Below are 25383 nucleotides of genomic sequence, written 5' to 3' on the forward strand. Positions count from 1 at the left end.
AAAGGGGCATATTCAATTCGATAATCCAACCATAGAATGTAGTTTCGATCACTTGTGTCTATTTCGTAAAACATTTATAAAAGTTACGCATGTATTCTCAGCCCAAAAATATAAAGGGTAAAAAGGCAAATGAAACTCACCATACTGTATTTTGTAGTAAAAATACATATGACGACATTGAACAAGTGTAAGGTTGGCCTCGGATTCACGAACCTATATCATTCATATATGTATTAATACATATACGCGTAATCGAATAATTATATATATTATTATTAGCGATTTAATTGTTATTTTAATTATATATTTCATTAATAACTTAATTAGATATAATTATTTTTATATACTTTAAATAGAAAATTAATATTTATTACAAAAATATTGCTACAGTTATGTTTTATGTTATAAATATATTTTTGTATAAAAGATTTTTATGTGATATGTTAATAATACTTATAATAATAATGATAAAAATATTAATGATTCTCTTAATGATAATAAAAATGATAGTTTTAATAATAACGGCAATCTTATTACAAATGATAATTTTAATACTTTTAACAATAAGCATGATAATAATAATAATGACTATAATATCTATATTAATAATACTTTTACTTAATAATGTTAATAATATTGATAATATTAATACTTATAATAATAATAGTAATAATAATTATAATAACACTAGAAATGATAAGTTTTATACAACATGATAATTTAATACTAATTATAATGTTAATAATAATGATACTACTTATAATACTTATACCAATGATAATAATGTAACTATATTGATGATAATAATAAAAATCATGATATCAATAAACATAATAATAATAATAATAATAATAATAATAATAATAATAATAATAATAATAATAATAATAATAATAATAATAATAATAATAATAATAATAATAATAATTAATAGTTACTAATAATGATAAGGATAGAAATAAAATAAAAGTGTATACACTCTCCAAGCTTTTTCTAAAAAGAAGTGCTCCAGACAAGATTCAAACCCTCGACCTCTCGCTCACCCGAAACACCTTCTAAACCATACGTCCATTTCTACTTTTCTGATTTGTATTGGTATCCATTATATATAACTCTTATTATTTTGGTCCAACAGCAAAACCTACGGCCCAATACCAAATCAAAGTTCACGGCCCAACTATACTAAACCACACGGCCCAACAGTTGAATTAAACCTTGGCTCAAGCTTTCCCAAGAACAGTCCATTGCACGGCCCATCAGCAAGTATTCTGGCCCAACAGTTTCTTTTGTTAAAAAAATAAAACGCCGTGGCCTGGTTTCGAACTTAGGACCTCTTAACTATCACAAACATTGTAAACCTTTGAACCGCTTGATACTTTCTTGAAATATCTCACGGTTTAAATGATATAACATGTATTGAACTGTTTGTTTCTCTTCTAGCTTGAACTTAAAATCCAGATTATCATCTTTATTAACATCAAAATCATTATCTCATTCCCATCTTCATCGATTCATCATGTATTATTATTATCAACATCATCCGATCATCGTTATTTAAACATAATCATCATCATCACTAATCCTTCATCATCATCATCATATCATTATTATCTTCCTTGATCATCATCATTATCATAGAACCATCATCATACCTTAAAAAAAAAACGTAGCAAAAATGTCACGATCCTCATCATGTGTCGTAACTATTCATCGTCACTTTCATCCATCATCATCATTCCGTTAATTTTTCATCTTCATCACCTCTCTATCATCATTATCGTGTTTAACCTCATCATCATCTTCATACACAATCATCGTTCATTACATAGTCATCCAACTTCCATCATCACAGTTATCGCTTGTAACAGGAAACAAAGTAAGATATCAGCTAATCAAGCTGGTTTGGTGTGGTTTGAATAAAAATGGAAACGTACAACAAGTGGTAAAACAGTAACGAAGGAGGTGTTTTAAGATTACGCGTAACACGTAAAATTCATCAACTTTTTCGTTGTTAACAACAGCAGAATTCGAACAATCAGGTAGTTGTGACGGTATTCTGAGGTGGGTTTGGGTTGGGCGGTTTAGACAGAATAACGAAAACAAATAGCAGATTGTAATGTTGGTTTGGGTTCACAATTAAGAAGAAGAGAAAGAGAGAGGAGAGAGAGAGAAAAAGAGAGAGGGTGGAACTAAGATTCATGGTGGTGGTTTTGGGGTGGTAGTCGGCGGTAGTGGTGCTCATGGTGTTGGCGGTTCACATGAAGGAGATTTAGAAAGAATGATATAGTTTACTATGTTGGTTATGGTAGTAGTAAACAAGATGGTTCATGGATGTGATTAAAGGTGGTGTTTTGATGGCGTTTTCCTCGCGACAAAACAGCAGATTATGGTGAGGTTTGGTGGTGGGTTGAAGGGGGTTGTAGAGTGGTGATCTAGCATGGTGATCGTAGGTGTTTTGTGGAGTTATTGGGTGGTGATAAGGTGTACGGTTTTTGGGGTTCTCAAAAGAAACAAGAAAGAAATAATAAATAGAGGAAGAGAGAATGATAGATGTTAATTCAGGTGATCTCTTGGCTCAAGTAAAACCAACAAGAATTAGTGAGATTGAGAAAGAAATACGGAGTAATACTATATAGAATAAAGATAGATGTCATAATGTTTGACTAATGAAAAAGGAAAACATAAATCTACAATTATTTCACAACTTGCATTATTAACAGGAAAGCAGAAATATAGTGTATCCACCGACACTTTTAATGACACTTTTAATTTGGGTAGTATATCGTGCTCCGTTGATGATTAGTGGCGGAATAAAGTATTCAGAAAAATTCCATATTTTTAAATTAACAATATTTATTTATTTTGGTCATTATGGTATAAAATTTATTCATTAATTATTAAATAAAAATTACATTAATTATGCACTCCCAATCCCAAGTAAAATACAAAAAGTTTTAAAATTTAAGAAATAACTCCTAAATACATTTTTACTAAGCCTATAATTTATTTAACTCAATTTCGGATCACCGTTTATTTTAAAATCCCATAAGTTCGTATTTAACATGTCTAATATCAATCGACTGACAACGCGTGCTATTATTGTTTACAAAATAAATTCGAAACCATATAAATAAACATTCAATATATATCTTACATATATATAGATTTATTTTACTAATATCATATATTATTTTCTTTACATAATTAATTAACTCATATTATATTATAAATTTTATTTCAATTTAATATATACATTCATACATTTAAATATATATATGTATCTATTTACAAATAGTTGCTCGTGAATCGTCGGGAACATTCGAAGGTCAAATGCGTTCATGAAAATAGTTCAAAAATTTTGAGACTCGGGATAACAGACTTTTCTTATCGTGTCGAAACCATATAAAGATTAAGTTTAAATTTGATCGGAAATTTCCAGGTCGTCACACTTATCAACCTTATTAACATTTGAAAACACACCGTAAAAACTATACGGAATTCGACCGTGGTTGGATGAGTTTTCTCTTGTTAGTAGCATTCAGTTTGGTTCGGTTATCGTTGATAATGTTGGTAGTAGTATTTGTAAGATTAATGTGCAAGGTACAAATAAAATTATACGGCTAAATTCTTTTGAGCCTTCGGGGTCACACACATATACACCTAGACATCAAATTAAATATATATACATATGATGTATATTTACTACCTGACTAATGGAACAAATTAAAATGTTTGTTTTGAATTAAATTAATTAAAGTGTGATTAATTAATTTACAGATGATTATAACTTTAACAAGTTGATCAACTAGTACATTAAATTAAATGCTTGTTGCCAAATACATGTGGATTAGTTGGTGTTCACTTACAAGACAAAAGAAAATGGCAAGATTAAAATAAAAAAAAAAGATAAAGAGTAATCATAACCAATACATGTGTCGGTTGTGATTTCTAATTTAATATAGATATAGCTATTCTTTTTATTTTTGAAGTATGATATAAAAGAAGACAAAGGTGAGAGAACTAGCAAGACTCGTTTTTCTGAAAATTAAAATCTTCACACTTTAATTCTCTTCATATTTCTTTCAAGCTACTGAGATACATTACGCTTTAATTTTGGTTCCTTTTGAATAGAAAAGGAATTCACATATTGAGTATTTTTATTTGTTCATACTCTTATTATAATAATTTGATTATTATAATACATTACTCGGGTTTTAGACTAGCATCCATTGACGATCGTTTGAAGTGTAGTGTTGACTATCCAAAGAGACGGTCATATCCTTTGATCGTAGGTTTCTCTCCATCAATTCATTTTTTCAGGAAAGGTATATCGTTTACTCACTTTATGAAATTATATATTTTGACAATTAGTAGTGGTGTAATTGGATCTTGTTGGAACCGTCAATCGTGTGCATGTTTTGTAATAATAAGTTTATTTTAACTATCCGCTGCGTTAATCTGAATGAAAAGTATACACGGTTTTCCATCAGTGGTATCAGAGCCGCTTTTACACCATTTTAATTGTCACGTGATTTTCTCAGATCTAGTTTTGTGGTGAATTGGTAAAAAGTAAAAACTTTTTTTTTATAATTTCAACATGTTTGTTTTAAATTAAACCTCGTGAGGCACAAATAAGATCTAAAAAATATCACTGGTATAAATTTTAAATTTATTATGGCTTGAATAATTGTTGCTTATTTCATTCCATGATTGTACACATGCATTGTAACTATGGACAAATCATATGTAGTTTTTAATAATGTAGTTATTAGAATTGTGATTGCACACATAGCCCATAATGCCCCGACCTATGTATGATTGCTGTGATTGTTGATTACGGCAATATTATGTCATGATCGATTATTTGTATTATTAGAAAGGCCATTTTTCAAGCCAAAGTTGTATTATATTTATGTTTTATTTTCATAGTATTGTATTTAAGTTTATTTCAATTTGTAAAAGTACTAGTTTAGTTGTATTTTCAAATTTAAATAAATGTAACAAGATGAAGATTGAAGATAAAAAAAACATGCTTTTGGATTAGAAGATGGCGAACAGGTCAAGTTGACAATGATAGCGTTTGTCAAGTTTTCACTTGATTCTTGAATCAAGTGGGAGCTACGATATTACCCTTAGTTTGACCTCTTGATCTCATGTCGGCTCATGGGATCGAGAATAGGATTTTCGGGCTAGGCTATGTGTGTGTGTGATGCATGATATGGTTGTGTTATATTTTTGCATTATACATAATTGTTGATTAGAACATATGCTAAATGTTTTTGATGAAAACATCAAATAAAACCGGTAACAATTTCAAAGATTAAAATTGATGATTTTAAAAGTTAAACTCTAACGAGTTTAAAGTTAAATGATTTTTGAAACACAAATTATATATGACCGAAATCTTTTAAAATTATTTTTAAACGATACAATTTTGTGTATTTGTTATTTTTATATATAAAATAAAATAACAAACTAGACACATAAACACGATCGACATATACACAATTGGTTAAAATAATTTTTAACAAATAGTGTAGCGAATCTTGTGTGCATGCATTATTCGTTAACACAAACATTTTTAAAATACCCGTCAAATTTAAGTCATGCCATCCAATGAGCTTGCAAATACTCCTCGTTATTTTTTGGTTACGGTGAGACCTAATTGAATTATAGCCACGAGGTGAATTTTCAGTTACGAGTGAGACTAGGCTGAATTTCCACTGTTTTCAAATTGGACGACTTAATCATATTCACTGTGAGACCCGAATTCGAGGCAAGGATGGGACAAACATGCCAGTAGATAATAGTGGTTTGTTGAACTACACATATTTATAGGTTCCATAAAGATCTAAGAGTTGCACTTGTGATGCAATTGGTAACCACTACCTACCAATAGACTCTATAACTGCTAGCTGATCAACAGATGTAGTTATGGAACCTCTATGTGGATCTTAGGCTTTCATAAATTAATTGTTTTTAAATATATTAAAACTTGGGTAGCTAATTTATTAAAGTACAATATCGAAAATACTAAAATTGAATCTTGTTCTTTTGTAGATGTCAAACAATCAAAACGTAAACCAAAACGACCTATGTTCTTTGTTGGAGAAGGAGAAACTCAATGGTTTAAACTTCCTCGATTGGTACCGCAACCTGAGAATTGTTCTCAAATTTGAAGGGAAGTTGAACAAAATTGAAGAACCCTTACCCGAAGCTCCTCCTGAGACAGCTACCGCTGCTCAAAAGAATGCTTATCAGAAGTTATTTGATGAGCAAGAGAAGATAACTTTAATCATGCTTGCTAGTATGACTTCTGACCTCCAAAAGGAAATGGAAGATCGTACAGCATATGATATGATGACTGAGCTGAAAAATATGTTTCAGAAACATGCTAGTCAAGAGTTATATGAAACTTATAAGCTTCTTCAAACATGCAAAATGGAGGAGGGTCAATCAGTGAGCTCTCATGTCTTGAAAATGAAAAGTTACATTGACCGTTTGGAAAAACTTGGAACTACCTTGCCACCTAACTTGGCCGTGAACACGGTTTTGGCATCACTACCAAAATCGTATCACCAATTTGTGATGAATTACAATATGCAAGGTTGGGAGAAATCTCTGGCAGAGTTGCACTTGATGCTTAAAACTGCTGAACAAAATATTCCATCCACGGTTTCCAATCTAGGTGTCCTTATGATTAGGGAAGGTAGGGTGAAAAAGAATAAGTCAAAAACTTGGGAAAAGGGAAAAGGCAAGTCAATTGCTAAGAAGAAAATTCCACCACCTCCCAAGAAAGAAAACTCAGCTAAAGACGCCGAATGTTTCCACTATGGAAAGGTTGGCCACTGGAGGAGGAACTGTCCTTCCTACCTATCTGAGTTGAGAAAAGGCAAAGCTGGTGAGACCAGCAAATCAGGTATATTTCATATACAGTTATACACTTTTTCTAGTAATTCCTGGATTTTTGATACTGGTTGTGGTACTCACATCTGTAACAATATGCAGGGAATGAGAAGAAGTAAGAGACTGATCAGTCATTAAGAACTCAACAAGCTTCCATTTTGAATCTAGAAAAACACGTAGGTACTCTTGCTAGCATGATGAGTGAGAGGGAACAAGGAAAGCTACCGAGTAATACTGAAGTAAATCCTCGGAAAGAGAATGTTAATATGGTGTCAACAAATTCTGAAAAACCAGCTCCAGAAGATGGGAAGGTTTTAGATGTGAGTAACAATGAAGAAGTTACACCACCACCACCATCCGAGTATGTAAAGCCAGTGGTGACACCATACAAACCACCCATCCCGTTTCCAAGAAAAGGAGTTGAGTATGAGCAAGTAATAAGTAATAAAGATTGTGATACTTCTGGAAAGAAGAAGAAGAAAAAGAATAAGAAAGTACAAGAAACAAAAGCCGTAGAAGTAAACCCGGTGAAGACAGTTCCACCAAAACCTCCACCTAGGGTAGGTGATCCGGGTGAATTTATTGTTCCTTGTCTACTTAGTGATTGTGTCATGTATGATGCACTAGCAGATTTAGGTGCAAGTGTAAGTGTTATGCCTCTTTCCTTATATAAGAGATTAGGTGTAGGTAAGTTAAGTCCAACGGATATGAGTGTTCGACTCTTTGATCAAACCATTAAGCACCCAGTTGGAATTGCTGACAACCTACCCGTTCAAGTAGGCAATTTAACCTTTCTAGTCGAATTTATTGTCATTGACATAGAAGAGGACCCAAACATTCCTCTAATTTTAGGTCGGCCATTCTTTGCGTTCACCGGGGCGTTATTTGATGTAGGAAATGGAAGAATGACACTTAAAAGTGGTGACAAATTGATCACCTTTATGATTCGAAAATCTAAACCTCCACCAACCAAAACCATTGAACCAATAAAAACGATTGGTAATAACCATGTTGTTTTACCAACTCCAACGGCAGTGCTTAGCAATAATGAAACGCCTAAGTGTGGGAAAAATGAAGTAACACCTAATGATAACCCAATAACAAAGGACCCCGTTGTTGATACGAAATTAGATGACCCCGTTATTAACAGTTCAATGAAGAAACTTTTTAAACGGGCTATTGATGCTAGAAGTAAGGGGAACTTTAAGTTATGTAACCGGTTAGTATCCAATCTGTCGCCTAAAGAAAGGGCGAAGCTAGTTGAATTATGGGATATTACGGAAGAAGCCGGGCACTGGCTTAAAGAAAAAGTCACAGATAGGCAAGTTGATTATGGACCAAGAGAAATTGACAATGAAGTTAATCACAATTTCAACACCACAGCTACCTAAGTGTGGGGAGATTCGAATGTTCTAAAAAGATAATGCTGTCTAAAGTTATTTGTTCTGTTCTCGTGTAGTTCCGAGAATGGAATCCGATTGGTCTTTTCCGCTAGCAGACACTAAAGAACTAGTTTTCTCCCTCCATTCTGAATTTTTATTTTTTTTAGGTTTTATTTGAAATTAATATGCATTTTAATTTATGTTTTATTGTGATTTTAAAAAACAAAATTTACTTTATTTCATTAAGTTAAAAATATGATTTTTAAAATTCGTCGTGAGTTGAAGACTAGGTCGTTGAGCCGAAATTACTTTACCCGAGGGCGGGGCGACAAATTTTGTTATCATTATTTTTAATTTTATTGATTTAAAGTATGCCAAAAATATTATACTTTATAAATTTTTGAAAAGTGGGGTTATAAACCAAACTTCAAAAATATATATATATATATATATGTTTGTATTTTATCTTATGTACAAAACAGGGTAAAACAGCGCACTTTCAAAGACTGTCATGAAGTTCAGCAAAAGCTACTGATTTTGACAAGACGCAAAAAATCAAATGTGAAATAACAATATGTTTGCAAACTCGGTATTTTTAATCACTTTTCTACGCTAATCACCCTCATGAATTTAAATTATAGTCTGATTTCATGCAAATGAGGGCATTGCATGATCTTAAGTGTGGGGAAGGGTTATAAATTCTCTCAGGTTTATACTTGGTTTATTTGCCAAATTTTGTGAAAATTTGAAAAATTTTCAACTAAATGAACTCAAAATCATGTTTATACATATTTATGAACGATGAAAACTAGGTGTTAATACCGAAATTATCGTTACCTCGGAAAGGACATAAATTGAGAAACAACCTAAAATGCTTGAATTCATTTAAAATGGAATAAAGGAGAATAAAAAGGCAAAGAAAGAAACTAAGTGTGGGGAGAATGTACCAAGTTATTCAATTAAAAATTATATATCACATATTTTTGTACAAGATTATTGCAGGTACTTTTGCTTTGGACGATACTAATCAGTTTTACCCGGTTTACTGTAATACATTTGAAAGAAAGATGGATCTACACGATGAATCAATTCCATCATTAAAAGGAAGTAAAGTCTTCCGAAAAAGACACGCGCTTCTTGATTTAGGTCATGAAGTTGTCGTCCAGACCAGCTGTAGGTTGACGAAAAATGTAGAAAAGTCATCACTAAAATCAGCAGGAAATCCACGGACCTCAGCATCAAACAGGGTCGCCATGTGGTCAGATTTATCCTAACCATGAGAAGGATTTATCTCGTACAATGGGGGGGCACCGTGCAAATTAGCTTGATAAGACTAATGAATCAGATCCCCAGAAAGGATAATCTCCTTAAAGATTAAAAATCAGCTTTTAAGACTGATATTACTCAATCCTAGAGATTGACCTTAAAGATTGAGAATTACAAACTCATGGAATTCAATGATATCTAAACTCGAGCTTGAACGAGAAAATATTTTGATCAAAAATAAAACCGATTTGTTTTCTGAAAACCTATTTTCAATGCGTTCATTACCATTGAACGTAAAATCCTGAGAATTCATTGGAATTCATTAGGTCACCTGAACCAAATCGGGTGTCAACCGTAAGAACGGTGGTTGCATAGCATGGTCGGAGACAGGACCTTGTGCCAGACCGAAAAATCAAAGGATGAGCTTTACTATTGCTCCTACAAAGGATAGTAAAAGCATCCGACACGTTTTTGGACCATAATTAAAAGCCTGTCACGGGACATTGCCTTAACAGTTTCTTGTTCATCGCTTTCCTTTACAACCGGACGGTAGTTTGCCGAAAGGTAATATACGGGACAAGTAAACTGGACGTGTTGCTTTCCTAATACAAGGTTAGCAAGTGGGTAACACAAAACCACAAGTGTTGAGCTAAAATTTTCAAATCTGAAACCCACACAACCCACAAAAAAATATTTTGCAAACACCGGTGAAGGGTTATTCCGGAAAACTTATCTAGGGTAAAAGCTAGATTAAATTTTCAAAAAGATCAAATGTTTTCATAAAGATCCAATTTCCTTAAGGATCTACATTTTCATAGTCATGTGGGACTGTAAACCACCTTTCAAATGTGCACTTTGCTTTGGAAACCGAAAGTAAATCGGCTATTTGATTGCAAGTGTCGTTGACCTAAACCCAAGGCAACTGTGGATGACACACCCAACTTTAACCATCATTACTGTCATTGTTTATACCGCTATATCAAAATCACTGATGTACAAAATGTGATGAATAAAAAAGTGATTCATGTATGTTTTTATTTCAAGTTCTGTATTGCTTGAGGACAAGCAACGCTCAAGTGTGGGGATATTTGATAGTGTTCCAAATGAACATATATTTAGTAGCAATATCGTTCCAATATGTAAAGTTTTTAAATGTAATTTCCTTATTTTTAGTTGTAATAGTTAAATAAATAAGTGCGAAGACGAAAGACGCAAATCGCTCGAAAATGAAGATTTAAAGACAAAAACGAAGATTTGAAAGACCAAAACGTCCAAAAAGCTCAAATGTACAAGATACAATTAAAAAGGTTCAAATTATTGATGAAGAACGTCTAAAAATGACAAGAGTACAAGTTACAAAACGCAAAGTACAAAATATAAAATTGTACGCAAGGACGTTCGAAAATCCGGAACCGGGACCAGAGTCAACTCTCAACGCTCGACGCAACGGTGTAAAAATTACGAGTCAACTATGCACAAGAATAAAATATAATATTTAAATAATTCATAATAAGAATAATATTAAATAATAAAAAGTTGTTAATTGAGCATAGTTCAGGGGTCATAAGTGAAAATTCAATTTCTAAATTCGCCTATAAAAGGCTTTGTAATCGTAATGTAAAAACACACATTTTTCTATCTTTTTCTTATTTATCAATATCAATTATCAATATCTATATTCTATATCTCTATCATAATGTTAACTTAATAAGATATAACAATAATCTTAATTTTAATTTTAAATTATGATAATAATAAGATTTATGATAGAGATCGTTTGAGTGTGTAAGTCGAAATTCTGTCCGTGTAACGCTACGCTATTTTTAATCATTGTAAGTTATGTTCAACCTTTTTACATTAATGTATCGTAACTAAGTTATTATTATGCTTATTTGAGCCGAAGTAATCGTGATGTTGGGCTAAAATATTAAGAAGGGGTTATTGAACTTTGGACCATAATTAAGGTTTGGGCAAAAGACCGACACTTGTGGAAATTGAACTATTGACTATTAATAGATGGGGGGTATTGTCTAATTGAGTGACAACTCATTGGAGTCTGTCGAACCTATCTTCAAATTAATTAACCTAATAATTAATAATGATTATGGTTGTCCTATTTAGTGATGTTCATATGGAATCTGTTATAATCATTTAATTAATCAATTGGGTTGGGTAATTGATTATTCATTCTGATCAAGTGGATGAATTAATATTCATAAACTAATTAAAACAGGGGTGGATTACATACAGTGATAACTGGTGTAATTGTTGACAGAAGTGATAACTGCGTCACAGTTTAAATCCTTAATCAGTTGGAATATTTGACTTCGGGTATAAGGGTAATTTGACGAGGATACTCGCACTTTATTTTTATGACCGATGGACTATTATGGACAAAAACCAGATAGACGTATCAAATAAACCAGGACAAAGGACAATTAACCCATGGTAATAAATTAAAATCAACACGTCAAACATCATGATTACGGAAGTTTAAATAAGCATAATTCTTTTATTATATTTCTCATCGTATCTTTATTTACTGTCATTTTATTACTCGCAATTTTATTTACTGTCATTTTATTTATTGTCATTATTTTACGCACTTTAATTATCGTCATTTATCTTTACGCTTAAAATATAGAATCGACAAACCGGTCATTAAATGGTAAAACCCCCCTTTTATAATAATATTACTACTTATATAATTATATATATTTTATATAAATATAGTTAAAAATATAGTAAGTATCACCAGCTCCCTGTGGAACGAACCGGACTTACTAAAAACTACACTACTCTACGATTAGGTACACTGCCTATAGTGTTGTAGCAAGGTTTAGGTATATCCCATCCGTAAATTAATAAAACTTGTGTCATATTTTGTAGTATTTTGTATTAAAAATAATACTATTTCGTACCCTCACGCTACATCATCAGAATATTATAAGGGTGTAAGTCGAAATTCTGTCCGTGTAACGCTACGCTATTTTTAATCATTGTAAGTTATGTTCAACCTTTTTACATTAATGTCTCGTAGCTAAGTTATTATTATGCTTATTTAAAATGAAGTAATCATGATGTTGGGCTAATTACTAAAATTGGGTAATTGGGCTTTATACCATAATTGGGGTTTGGACAAAAGAACGACACTTGTGGAAATTAGACTATGAGCTATTAATGGGCTTTATATTTGTTTAACTAAATGATAGTTTGTTAATGTTAATATAAAGATTTACAATTGGGCGTCCCTATAAATTACCATATACACTCGATCGGACACGATGGGCGGGGTATTTATATGTACGAATAATCGTTCATTTAACCGGACACGGGAATGGATTAATAGCCACTAAAATAATTAAAACAGGGGTGAAATTATGTACAAGGACACTTGGTATAATTGATAACAAAATATTAAAACCTTGGGTTACACTCAGTCGACATCCTGGTGTAATTATTAAACAAAGTATTAAAATCTTGTTACAGTTTAAGTCCCCAATTAGTTGGAATATTTAACTTCGGGTATAAGGATAATTTGACGAGGACACTCGCACTTTATATTTATGACTGATGGACTGTTATGGACAAAAACCAGACGGACATATTAAATAATCCAGGACAAAGGACAATTAACCCATGGGCATAAAACTAAAATCAACACGTCAAACATCATGATTACGGAAGTTTAAATAAGCATAATTCTTTTATTTCATATTTAATTTCCTTTATTTTATATTTAATTGCACTTCTAATTATCGCATTTTTATTGTTATTGTATTTAATTGCACTTTTAATTATCGTACTTTTTAATTATCGCAAGTTTATTTTATCGCACTTTTATTATTCGCAATTTCATTATCGTTATTTACTTTACGCTTTAATTTAAGTCTTGTATTTATATTTATTATTTTACATTTGGTTTTAACTGCGACTAAAGTTTTAAAATCGACAAACCGGTCATTAAACGGTAAAAACCCCCCTTTATAATAATAATATTACTTATATATATATATTTGTATTTTTATAAAAGTAAACTAATATAGCATTAAGCTTTGTTTAAAAAGATTCCCTGTGGAACGAACCGGACTTACTAAAAACTACACTACTGTACGATTAGGTACACTGCCTATAAGTGTTGTAGCAAGATTTAAGTATATCCATTCTATAAATAAATAAATATCTTGTGTAAAATTGTATCGTATTTAATAGTATTTTCTTGTAAAATTTAATAGTATTTTATATACACCTCGCGAAACATCAATGGTATTTTTGAAATTGATATGCATGGTGTGATTTCAAATAATAATTCTATATATACCTGTACTGCCAAACGATTCAAGCAAGACTTGAACAAGACCTATCTATGGCATTGTCATCTTGGTCATATAAATAAACAACGAATTTCAAAACTCCAATCGGATGGGCTTTTGGAATCAACTGGCTCTGAGTCATTTGATTTATACGAGTCATGTTTATGTGGAAAGATGACAAAGGCTCCTTTCTCCAGTTTAGGTAAGAAAGCTGAAGATCTTTTAGTACTAATACATACTGATGTATGTGGCCCTTTTAGAACTATGTCTAAAAATGGTGAATCATACTTCGTTACATTTACTGATGATTATAGTAGATATGGTTATGTTTACTTGCTGAAACATAAACATGAAGTTTTTGAATTATTCAAAATCTTTCAAAATGAAGTAGAGAATCAACTTGGAAAGACCATTAAAGCCCTTCACTCTGATCGAGGAGGGGAGTATATGAGTCAAGAGTTTTTGGACCACTTGAAGAATCGTGGGATTGTCTCACAGTTCACTCCACCCTACACACGACAACACAATGACGTGTCTGAGCGGAGGAATCGAACTTTACTTGATATGGTTCGATCTATGATGAGTCTGACTACTCTACCACCGTCTTTTTGGGGATATGCATTAGAGTTTGCTGCACGCATACTCAATATGGTTCCAACCAAGAAGGTAGAAAAGACACCATATGAGCTATGGCATGGGAAGACTCCCAAGTTGTCTTATTTGAAAGTCTGGGGTTGTGAAGCGTATGTGAAACATGACACTTCAAACAAATTAGAACCCATTAGTATCAAATGTCACTTTGTGGGATACCCATAGGAAATAATGGGTTACTACTTATACTACCAAGCTGAAAACAAAGTGTTTATTGCTCGATTTGCTGAATTCTTGGAAAGAGATCTCCTCTTACAAGAAGTTAGTTGGAGTAAAGTAGATCTTGAAGAAATTCAAGAATCACAAGGTAAGATACCTTCTGAAGGCACTAGTCATCCACACATTGAAGCTGAGCACATTGTTGATAAGCCAGAACGTGTTGCACCTATAATTCGTAGATCTAGTAGAACTCCTCATCGACCGGAGAAGTTAAATCTTCTGATTAAATCTGATGAACCTCATATAGGGGACTATGATGAACCCTCTAGCTACCGTGAGGCTATATCAGATCCAGAATCTGACAAATGGCGAGATGCTATGAATACAGAGATGCAGTCCATGAAAGATAATCAAGTATGGGACTTGATTGATCTTCCACCCAATTGTAAACCAGTGGGGTGTAAATGGGTCTTTAAGAAGAAGACTGACATGGATGGTAATGTAAACACTTTTAAGGCTCGATTGGTGGCAAAGGTTATACTCAAACTCAAGGAATTGATTATGAGGAAACTTTTTCACCAGTCGCGAGCATTAAATCAATTAGGATACTTATTGCCATAGCTGCTTTTCATGATTATGAAATATGGCAAATAGATGTCAAAACTGCTTTCCTAAATGTCGACCTAAGCGAGGACGTATATATGGTTCAGCCGGAAGGGTTTGTGAATCCTAAACATCCTACTAAATTATGCAAGCTTCTAAAATCCATTTATGGATTAAAGCAAGCATCCAGGAGCTGGAATCTTAAGTTTGATCAGAAAATCAAAGAGTTTGGTTTTTCTCAAAACCAAGATGAGCCTTGTGTTTACATTAGAGCTAGTGGGAACAAAGTTGTCTTCTTGATCTTGTATGTTGATGACATACTACTTATTGAAAATGACATTCCTTGTGACGACCCGGGAATTTCTTTTTAGCGTTCGGGGTCACACACATATACACTTAGACTTCAAATTAAATATATATACATATGATGTATATTTACTACTCGACTAATAGAACAAATTAAAATGTTTGTTTTGAATTAAATTAATTAAGTGTGATTAATTAATTTACATATGATTATAACTTTAATAAGTTGATCTACTAGTATATTAAATTAAATGCTTGTTGCCAAATACATGTGGATTAGTTGGTGTTCACTTACAAGACAAAAGAAAATGGCAAGATTAAAAAAAAAAAAAAAAGATAAAGAGTAATCATAACCAATACATGTGTCGGTTGTGATTTCTAATTTAATATAGATATAGCTATTCTTTTTATTTTTGAAGTATGATATAAAAAAAGACAAAGGTGAGAGAACTAGCAAGACTCGTTTTTCTGAAAATTAAAATCTTCACACTTTAATTCTCTTCATATTTCTTTCAAGCTACTGAGATACATTACGCTTTAATTTTGGTTCCTTTTGAATAGAAAAGGAATTCACATATTGAGTATTTTTATTTGTTCATACTCTTATTATAATAATTTGATTATTATTATAATACGTTACTCGGGTTTTGGACTAGCATCCATTGACGATCGTTTGAAGTGTAGTGTGGACTATCCAAAGAGATGGTCATATCCTTTGATCATAGGTTTCTCTCCATCAATTCATTTCTTCAGAAAAGGTATATCGTTTACTCACTTTGTGAAATTATATATTTTGACAATTATTAGTGGTGTAATTGGATCTTGTTGGAACCGTCAATCGTGTGCATGTTTTGTAATAATAAGTTTATTTTAACTATCCGCTGCGTTAATCTGAATGAAAAGTATACACGGTTTTCCATCAGTATTGGCGTTCCTTCATATGTTAAAGTTTCGAAAGTGCAAGGGTATTGTTCAGGTATAGTTATTAAACCCCATTGGTCCAGTCAACAAGTGATGCTTATGTTCCTCATGATGAGGTCGCTAATAAGACTTGTGATGTTATTGGCTTCCCTGATATGGCTGCTCATTGTACTATTCCACATTTGGGTGCTCCAAAATCAGTTAACGTTGTAAATGTGATGTCTAAAGATGCGGGTGTTAATGTTTATAACAGAGGTAAAGGGGTTGTTGCGGATTGTGCATCTTTGGATAATGGGAGGAAGATCGTTGCAAATAAGAATGGGCCCGATGAAGATCTCGTGAACATGGGTGTTATCCCTCCATCATCGGCTATTTTAGTCGAAAACGATAAGGGTATTTGCATTGGTGGCTCTTCGTCGGTTGTGCTAGTGCGTCAGGTTCTCGTTTGGTCGTTTCTTCGATGGGTTGCAAAGATGGTAATATCAAATCTTATTTGTCTAACAAAAATGCCGGCTTTTTGGGGCTACAGTAGATTCAAAGATTGTTGGGTTGGAAGGAAGCGGATTGGTTCCGGTGCGGTTCCAGTTCCAAAACAAAAGAAAAAACCTAAGGCTCACAAGGTTCATGGGAGGAGTTAAGCAATTTTAATGCCGAAGGGATTTGATGTTGGCGTGAGCTTTCGGTTGTGGCCTGGGTTCTCTTTTGGTTTTGCTCATTCGTTTTGATTGTTGTTTGTCGTATTGGCGGCTCTTTCTTAATTTGTATGTGTCTCCCTTAGTTCGTTATATTTTGATTGGCCTTTGAAGCCTGTCGATTATAATTGTTTCGTGGCTTCATTTTTTTTGTGAATGTTCCCGAATTATTTATAAAGTAATCGTTTTTTGGAAGGAAAAAAAAACAACCTCAACCCTGGATTATGTATTTTCAAAAGATCTAACGGTCAGCATGTATGCAACATTCATAACTGTCTCTCTTAGTCTTACTACTACTTATTTGTCAAAAAGACTATCATACCCTTAACGTTTTATTTAGCGAGATAATAATAAAATCCTTGACCAATATTTGATTATTTCCTTCACTCTTTATCGCCTACTAAATAAAATCACAAACACCCATCTTGCAGATAAAAACAGCCTTAATTCATACAAAGTAAAATCAAAGCGCGTCGGACAACAACAAGGATATTATTAGCGTCAGGTATTGTATATTATCCATTCTGGAACTACTGTTGAATTTTGAATCATATAAACTAATTTGTGTTCTTGCATTTAACTTGATTATATACTAATTTGTCTACGTAGATTCATTTCCACCAAAAATGATTTTTCGTTTACATTTTATTGGTACTCAATTTATATTCATGTTTATTACGTTACTTGCGTGTGATGTCCTTATTTGTTTATTGATTTGTGATCTCATGAATGACTGAAGATTGAAGGCAAATTTGGTAGCAACACAAATTGTTCAATGTATGTAATTACGTATATGTAATTTAAGTTATGTATAGTATCTCTATCTTCAGATTCCTTCACATAATATATGATTTTTTTTAATGTCTTATTATATGTAGATTAGTAATTAGTACTCAACCTCCCTTTCAAATTCTCGCCATGGGAAGCAATAAGAAAGAGCAGAAAGACGTGTCTGATCTCGGCGTAACCTTACCGGCCGCCGCCGCCGGTACGTTCACTTTCCATCATTAAATCACCTTCGCTAATTTATAAATAAAAGAATCTTATTATAGTAACACTAACTGTATTATTTTTCCATTTTTGTAGCACATACTGAAGAGGATCTTGCTTGTCTCGTAATCGCTCTAAAGGTTTTAATCATTCGTTACATACGGTGTTTTTTATTGACGATGTTGATCGATGATAATTTACTGATTTTTTTATATATTTATATTATGCATGAATGGTTTTTAACAGAATAAACTTCGAAACTTATCTGAACGACACTTGGATGTACCTGAGAATTTGACTCCAACAGTTGGGAAAAGAATTGAGCTTTTAAGAGACATTCAGGTAATAGGAGACTAATTGCTTATTACTATAATATAGTTACAGAGGTTAATGTACTATTATTATTATTATTGTTATTAATAAATTTTGAATCTTGTATAGTTATATACGACTTTTAATATACATGTACTTATACTGCATTTAGTGTACATATCATGCATCAGGATCTCAAATTGATGAACCAGCACAAAAAACTTTGTTTAATGGTAACCGTTTTTGTTTGGCTTTCAGATAGAACATTATGAGATGGATGCAAAGTTTTTTGAAGAGATAGCAGCATTGGAGTTGAAGTATCAGAAACAGTACGAGACACTATACTCAAAAGGTATGGATATAAATCGTGTTGAATGTTTCCACAGTAAACAATTTTAATATGTGGCATAAATACGGGGAACCATAGTGACTACATTGCTAACTCTCTTTCGCTGTTGTTATCCATATAAAAATATAGGCTATGTGTAGTGTTTTAGAAGTACAAAACGTGTGCAACAAAATAGCAACTAAATTAGTCAACTGTTGACCTATTACTTCTTAAAATTTGGTCACCAATTCAAACTAACAAGTATTAATTAAATACAGTAAGATCAAGAGAGGTCAGTGGAGATTTATAATACAGGTCCCTATACTATATCATTACTAAACATGATGGTTGTAAGTTTGTAACAACCTTGAATTTCGTGTTTTATATTTTAGGCAAAAACTTCTTCACTATTTGGGCATGTTTAGATCTGTAGGTTATGTACACTAAATAATTATGTTCAAAATGCAGAGATATGATCTGGTGAATGGTGTTGTTGAAGTTGATGGAGTAAATAATAATGCTGCAAATGACCTGGTAGCTGCAAATGACCAGGCAGATGACAAAGAAGGTAACATACCTCATTTATAATCTGACCTGGCTTTTTAAATATGCATTTTGACCCCCTCTCGTTTGTTACCTTCTTTTAAGAACCTTCTTTGTTAATCTTAACGTATTTCAGAAAAGGGTGTGGATGAGTTTTGGCTAACGGCAATGAAGAACAATAAATTATTGTCACTGATGGTAGGGACTTGTTACTAAACATTACTCTTTGCTATATTATATTTCATATCTTTGGTGTTTGTTAATGAATTACACTGAAATCAATGTTGGCACTATCATCAGATCCATGAACAAGATGAAGATGCTCTCAAATATCTTAAGGATATCAAGTGGTGCAGAATTAACGACCCCGTCAGTTTTAAGCTCGAGTTCTTTTTTGATGCCAATCCATATTTTAAAAACTCGGTTTTGACACTAGTATATGCTACCTTTTATGATGACTATGATTTTCTTCCCAATAATGCAATAGGGTAATCCTTTGAATTGTAATCATATTTTGTTTTACAGTCTTACTATTATAGACTTCTTTTGTATTCACTATATGTTATGATGGTACGTTGCAGGACACACATTGAATGGCTACCGGGAAAATGCTTAACATACAAGATTTCAAAAAAGGGATCAAGGGGAAGGCAAAGAAGTTTCTTTCATTTCTTTAACCCTCCACATTTCGCTGAAGATTATGATAGTATTGATCCATTGGAGGTAAGATATTTTTTTTTTTAAATGCTCATTTCTTAGCTTTTGATGAAATGTCGACAACAACAACAACAACAACAATACCCAATTCCACTAAAGTGGAGTATGGGGGAGGTTAGATGTAGACAGTCTTTCCTCTACCCTAGAGTAAAAGGGAAGTCATTCCTCCCCCACGGATACCTATCGGTCCGCGGGTAAAAGAAGTCGTCCCTCCCTATACTATAGGGCAGAGAGGCTGCTTCCCAAGGACCTCCGGCCAGCAGAACCATGAAATCCGTTAAGTGAAGTAACTAAATGCAAGTAAAGTAGATAAAAGGAACCTTACCGTGGAAAATGTAAAGGTAAATATGGCATGTAACAAAGTAAAGTAAAAGAACATATAAGTGAAAAAAGTAAGTGTCAAGTATGCAAGTATAACAAGCAATGTAAGTATAAAATGTGTATGTAAGCATGTAGGTATAGAGCATGTAGTTATACAATGCAGTATAAAACATATAAGTATACAATGTAAGCATAAAGACATGTAGCATGTAAATGTAAATACGTGTAATTTAATGCGATATAATGTAATGCGACATGTAACGGTATAGTGCTATAAGGCAAGTAAATAAGTATAATGTAATGCACACAACATGTTGGGATATGCTACAATAAGTATTAGTATATGGAAAAAAAAAAAAAAAACATATATGAAGCAAAAAAGCAAAAACATATATGAAGCAAAAAAGCAAGTAGGCAAAAGGCATACGATAAAAATATATAAAACTAAATAGAAAATTAAAAAAGAATATAAAATAAAATATATATACAACCTAGTCATCAATCCTAATTCTACTCCTCCACAAATTTCTATCAGAAGTCATGTCCTCGGTCAATAAAAGCTCCTTATTGATGGGTCAATAAGTACCATATTCCGTGCTAGTAGGTTGAAAGAGGGCACTTCAACGGGTCGAAAGATGCTTAAAGTGTATTGTTAAAGCATAAAACCTTATAAATCAAATTTATTTAAAAAATCATTACTCCTTTTAATAGTGTACTTCTTTTTTCTTCTATTTGTATATAAACATGGTATTTGTTCATTAAAATTAAGGCAAAAGGTGCTCAAAGTTTATATGGACCCTGTCTGTCTGCAATTTATAGAAAAGAATAGTTTGCTTTGACTCGTGACCCAATCACGCCTATTATTGATGGATTCATGTATGCTAAACATTACTGTTATATACACCTTACACGTATATATTAATTTCCAGGCTGCAACACTTCATGAACAACTGCAGGATCACTATGACATTGGGTGAGTAATACATCGTCATTTATATTGTTTACTTAGAGAACATGAGAGCCTTTTATATTGTTTACTTAGAGAACATGAGAGCCTTTTATTCTAACTTTTAACAAAAATCAGTAAGAATTATTTACTAAGAGAATACGAAAGCCAGAAACTGGCTCTTATGACACCATAAACTTGCATATGCGTTTGAATCCTCACACCTGATATGATGATTTTACCTACTATGCAGTTTAACCATACGAGACGATATTATCCCGTATGCAATTTTCTGGTTCACGGGTGGGGATGTTAAGGAGGATGAGGTTGATAGTACAGAAGAAGAAGACGACGATGACGTACGGATTTTGAATGTTTTAATAACTTAATTAGTAACTATATATTTTCAAAAATATCCTTATCTGTTTCTATTTTATAAATTTTGGTGATTTAAGGGAATGGGTATGCATTTAAATATGTATGAATATTTTGAAGGTTACTGAATTGAGCAGCTTCTTTGACAAAAGCCAGCAGCTCTCGAACACTGTTCAAGGATCTATTGACTCAAAAGTTGCGGTATGTCTGTTGTGTGTACATAACTTACAATTTTACTGGTTGCTTGTTCTGTCTGTTGTATGCACATTTAGATTTACTGAAGTTGAACAAACACAAGTTAGCTAATGGACACACGTTAGCTACATTGGTATATTTGTCTTTATTATGTGTCTCACGTATGAGACAGAGTGAAGACCTCTTCTAATCTCTCTTCTTTCTCAAGATGCATAAGTGATTAGGACGATTTTAAGCGAACTATTTGATTCTACATTATTACTATCGTCTTACAATTAAATTGGTACAAATATGAGACAAAAGGCTACTAATTCGATTTGATGCTATTCGAAACATTCTGAGTACACATCCATCACTTGTGTGGCCAATTTTGTTGAAAGATTTATAATTTTTTCCTTGGGGATTGTTGATAGATGGTGGAGGGACAAGCACAAAGTTGAAGAAGCTGAACAAATGCTAAATCAAAGAACGTACGGGGTGTGCGTGCAATGTATAGAATATCTTACGTGATGTAATAGAAGATTAATTTACTAATGTGTTGCTTTGTAACTGTAGGGACCTGATTGCAAAGTAAAACTCTGTTGATGAAATTTCAAAGACTGATGTTTAGTGATTATTTTGGAATGTGGACATATAAACTTTTCCTTACATTGAGATGTTGAAACTTAATCAATGGATTTAAGCATATAATTTCACTGTGAGAAGTGTAATTACCGCACATCCAGCTCTCTATCTGTTAGAAGTAGAATTTGATCAATTAGGAAGTCAGGGTTTCTTTTGTAGAACTTTTACTCAGAGGAATGAATAGCATGCTCTCTCTTTTGACTTAAAGTAACTTGTGCATCCAATTTGGTAAAATGTTTTATATGGAGCATAATATTGAATCAGTTTTTGCACAATTTTTTGTTGTCTCTGTTTGTCTGGGCAACCATATCTGCAGAGATAAATATAACAAAATATGTATCATCTCAAAATTGAGTCTGGTTGCAATTGAGCAAAAAGTTCAGGATCTAAAAGTAAGCATCACTCCTAACCAAAACCTAAACAACTGGTTCTTAGGCTTGTTCTTTGTTGTATGCCTGTTTATGCTGCTTGGTCATAACAAGTAAAACAATTGATATTTGAAGTTGAAGCATGCTGTTAGATAAAAGTAAAGAGATGTATTTGGTGTTAAATCTTCCAAAGACAATGTATCGATCGGGTCGTGAGTTTGTTCTTAGTTCAAACCTCCTTAGCACAGGAAATGAACAATTGATATTTGAAGTTGAAGCATGCTAATAGATCAGATAAAACTAAAGAGATGTATTTGGTCTTATATCATCATAAAAATGTCCACTCTTCGAGGTCTGGTATCAGGTTTAAACCCAACTATCAACTTATATTCCAAGGGTAAGGATCAGATTCGATTACCGAATAACATGTTTATAATGTATATTTTGAGTAAAATAATTCTCTTACCTCACATGTAACATGAACAAGAAAAACTTTATTTGTTTACGTATTTAGATGTTTTTTGTGTTACTTAGTACCCTCGACAGGCAAGAGTATCATGGCTTTAGTAAAGAGTAAGGATACATCGCTCTAACTATTTAACCTAATTATCATTATCATTCATTCTATCCAATTAATCATTGACTTGGCATCTGATTTGACCAACATATCACTAAAGATATCATTACAACAACAACAACAACAAAACCCAATACCACCTGAGTGGTGTATGGGGAGGTGAGATGTAGACAATCCTTCCCCTACCCGAGAATAAAAACAGGTCATTTCACCACCCAGAAAAGTAGAGAAAGTCATCCCTGTCTTTACTAAAGATATCATTAAAGGGAGAAAATACGTACATGTCAGTCATAAATTTATGTAGTTGGGATTGATAGGAGGATTTGATAGAGTGAAAAATCATTATTTTCTAGCATATATCACGTTATCAAAATATATACAGTATACCAATTGATATATACAGTATATTGTATACCAATGAGCCAATAGCTCAACGATATTCGTTACCTTAGGAGTTGAAGCTCGTTAGTTTCACCTTTGCTAAAATGGGCGCAAGTTCGAGTCCTACTCTTGGCAAGGATTTACAACCCTTGACAAAGTGTGATAATAGTTGTTACGGAGTACATGACTGTACTTGATGAAAATAGTTTCCAGAGTCCAGACATCCGATCTTTATGGGTGAGTTTGGTGGGTTTCTAAAAAAAAGGTGTGTGTCCTTTTGTCCAAATCTATACACTATCATATTAATAAATGAAAAATCGTCGCAAAATAGCATGTGATTGAGTTATGATTTGTGATATCCTCACAAATCTCAGGAAACAAAACTTATAAAAATCAAAGCACCTCCTTCACATCCCAAATGCATTACTTTTCCGGCACTGATTTCTTACTCCCAAATTAAATTCAACGACGTTTTTGATCACTTCGATCACTTTAAACGAAATTGTTCAAACCACAAACAATCAAAACAAATACACGCCCAAATTTACATTTTGGTGGTTTATCAACTATCTTCTTACCTTCTAGACTTATATCTATGTACAGTAAAATTAATCTTATTACTGAAGCCAAATAGGTTTTCAAATCCGTTCCAAATGAAAATGTAACACCCCGTTTTTCTGTTACACGTTATTCGGGATGTTGTTTGAGTTACAAGGTGGGTAACGTAATTTTTCAACCCCGAATAAAGTTTGAGTTGATGTTTCAAAGCCTTACCATTGAAAAGAATATCTTATTACGTTTCCAACGATATTTGATTCATCGAAAAAGGAGTTACGGTCGAAAAGTTATGGCCAAAACAAGGTACTGAAAACTGTTTTTCTCAGTTGCCAGTACATGTAGGTTGGAGCGGCGCTCCGATTGCGTCTGATGCGTTTTTCAGCATTTTTAAAGGGTCTAAATGAGGGGTATTATGGTCGTTTCACATATGGATGGGATAAATGAATGGGAGCAGATTCTTGGCTCCATTTTCATCACAACCTTGTCTCTTTCACTCTCTCATCAAACCCTAGAGAGAGGAAGTCACTTTAGAGAGAGAGAGCTTCAATCGGAGAAGAAGAAGCTTGAATCGATCAAAAGCTCAAGTGTTAAAGTTGTTCTACTCGTCAACGGCATCATTTTGGCGGTATTGGTGTGTCTCAACTCCGAATTTCATCTTTATGATTTGATATTCAAGTTAGGGTTATGAGCTTGTTAGTTGTAAAACCCATTTAGATGATGAAGTGGGTTTATGGAAACTAGTTATTTTTGATGCATGGCGGGTTTTGGGTTGATTGACGTTTTGGCCATGATTAGGCTTCGGTTTTGGGTGTAATCACTTAGTTTAGTGATTTTGGAAGTGTTGGAACCCTTTTGGGTGTATTTGGGTTGACTAATTTTGAAATGGGTAAAAATTAGGGTTTATGTGTCAAACTAAGATTCGAGTTAAGTTTTGGTGAATCAAGTATGT

At 32.9% G+C, this 25383-nt stretch overlaps 1 protein-coding gene and 1 long non-coding RNA gene across 2 annotated transcripts; both read left to right on the forward strand.

Annotated features, from left to right (window-relative positions):
* Window positions 1-18117: 18117 nt before the first annotated feature.
* LOC139845329 (nucleosome assembly protein 1;4-like) lies at window positions 18118-19864 on the forward strand. Its single transcript, XM_071835616.1, has 7 exons — window positions 18118-18187; window positions 18286-18329; window positions 18436-18531; window positions 18760-18870; window positions 19298-19397; window positions 19509-19570; window positions 19673-19864. The coding sequence occupies exons 1-7, from the start codon at window positions 18118-18120 to the stop codon at window positions 19862-19864; spliced, it is 675 nt and encodes a 224-aa protein (XP_071691717.1).
* A 101-nt stretch (window positions 19865-19965) lies between these two features.
* On the forward strand, window positions 19966-21690 carry LOC139857311 (uncharacterized). The gene is made up of 3 exons (XR_011762475.1): window positions 19966-20095; window positions 21340-21383; window positions 21610-21690. It is a non-coding gene; the product is annotated as an uncharacterized lncRNA (long non-coding RNA).
* The last annotated feature ends 3693 nt before the right edge of the window (window positions 21691-25383 follow it).

Source organism: Rutidosis leptorrhynchoides, chromosome 1 (genome assembly GCF_046630445.1).
Source record: "Rutidosis leptorrhynchoides isolate AG116_Rl617_1_P2 chromosome 1, CSIRO_AGI_Rlap_v1, whole genome shotgun sequence".
NCBI classification, from domain to species: domain Eukaryota; kingdom Viridiplantae; phylum Streptophyta; class Magnoliopsida; order Asterales; family Asteraceae; genus Rutidosis; species Rutidosis leptorrhynchoides.

What these genes read in the sequence shown, in the direction of transcription:
- LOC139845329 (XM_071835616.1), top strand. Translation starts at nt 18,118, where the DNA reads ATGGGAAGCAATAAGAAAGAGCAGAAAGACGTGTCTGATCTCGGCGTA. An exon ending in GTCTCGTAATCGCTCTAAAG is followed by an intron (nt 18,330 to 18,435) that starts GTTTTAATCATT and finishes GGTTTTTAACAG; the next exon opens with AATAAACTTCGAAACTTATC. An exon ending in ATAAATTATTGTCACTGATG is followed by an intron (nt 19,571 to 19,672) that starts GTAGGGACTTGT and finishes CACTATCATCAG; the next exon opens with ATCCATGAACAAGATGAAGA.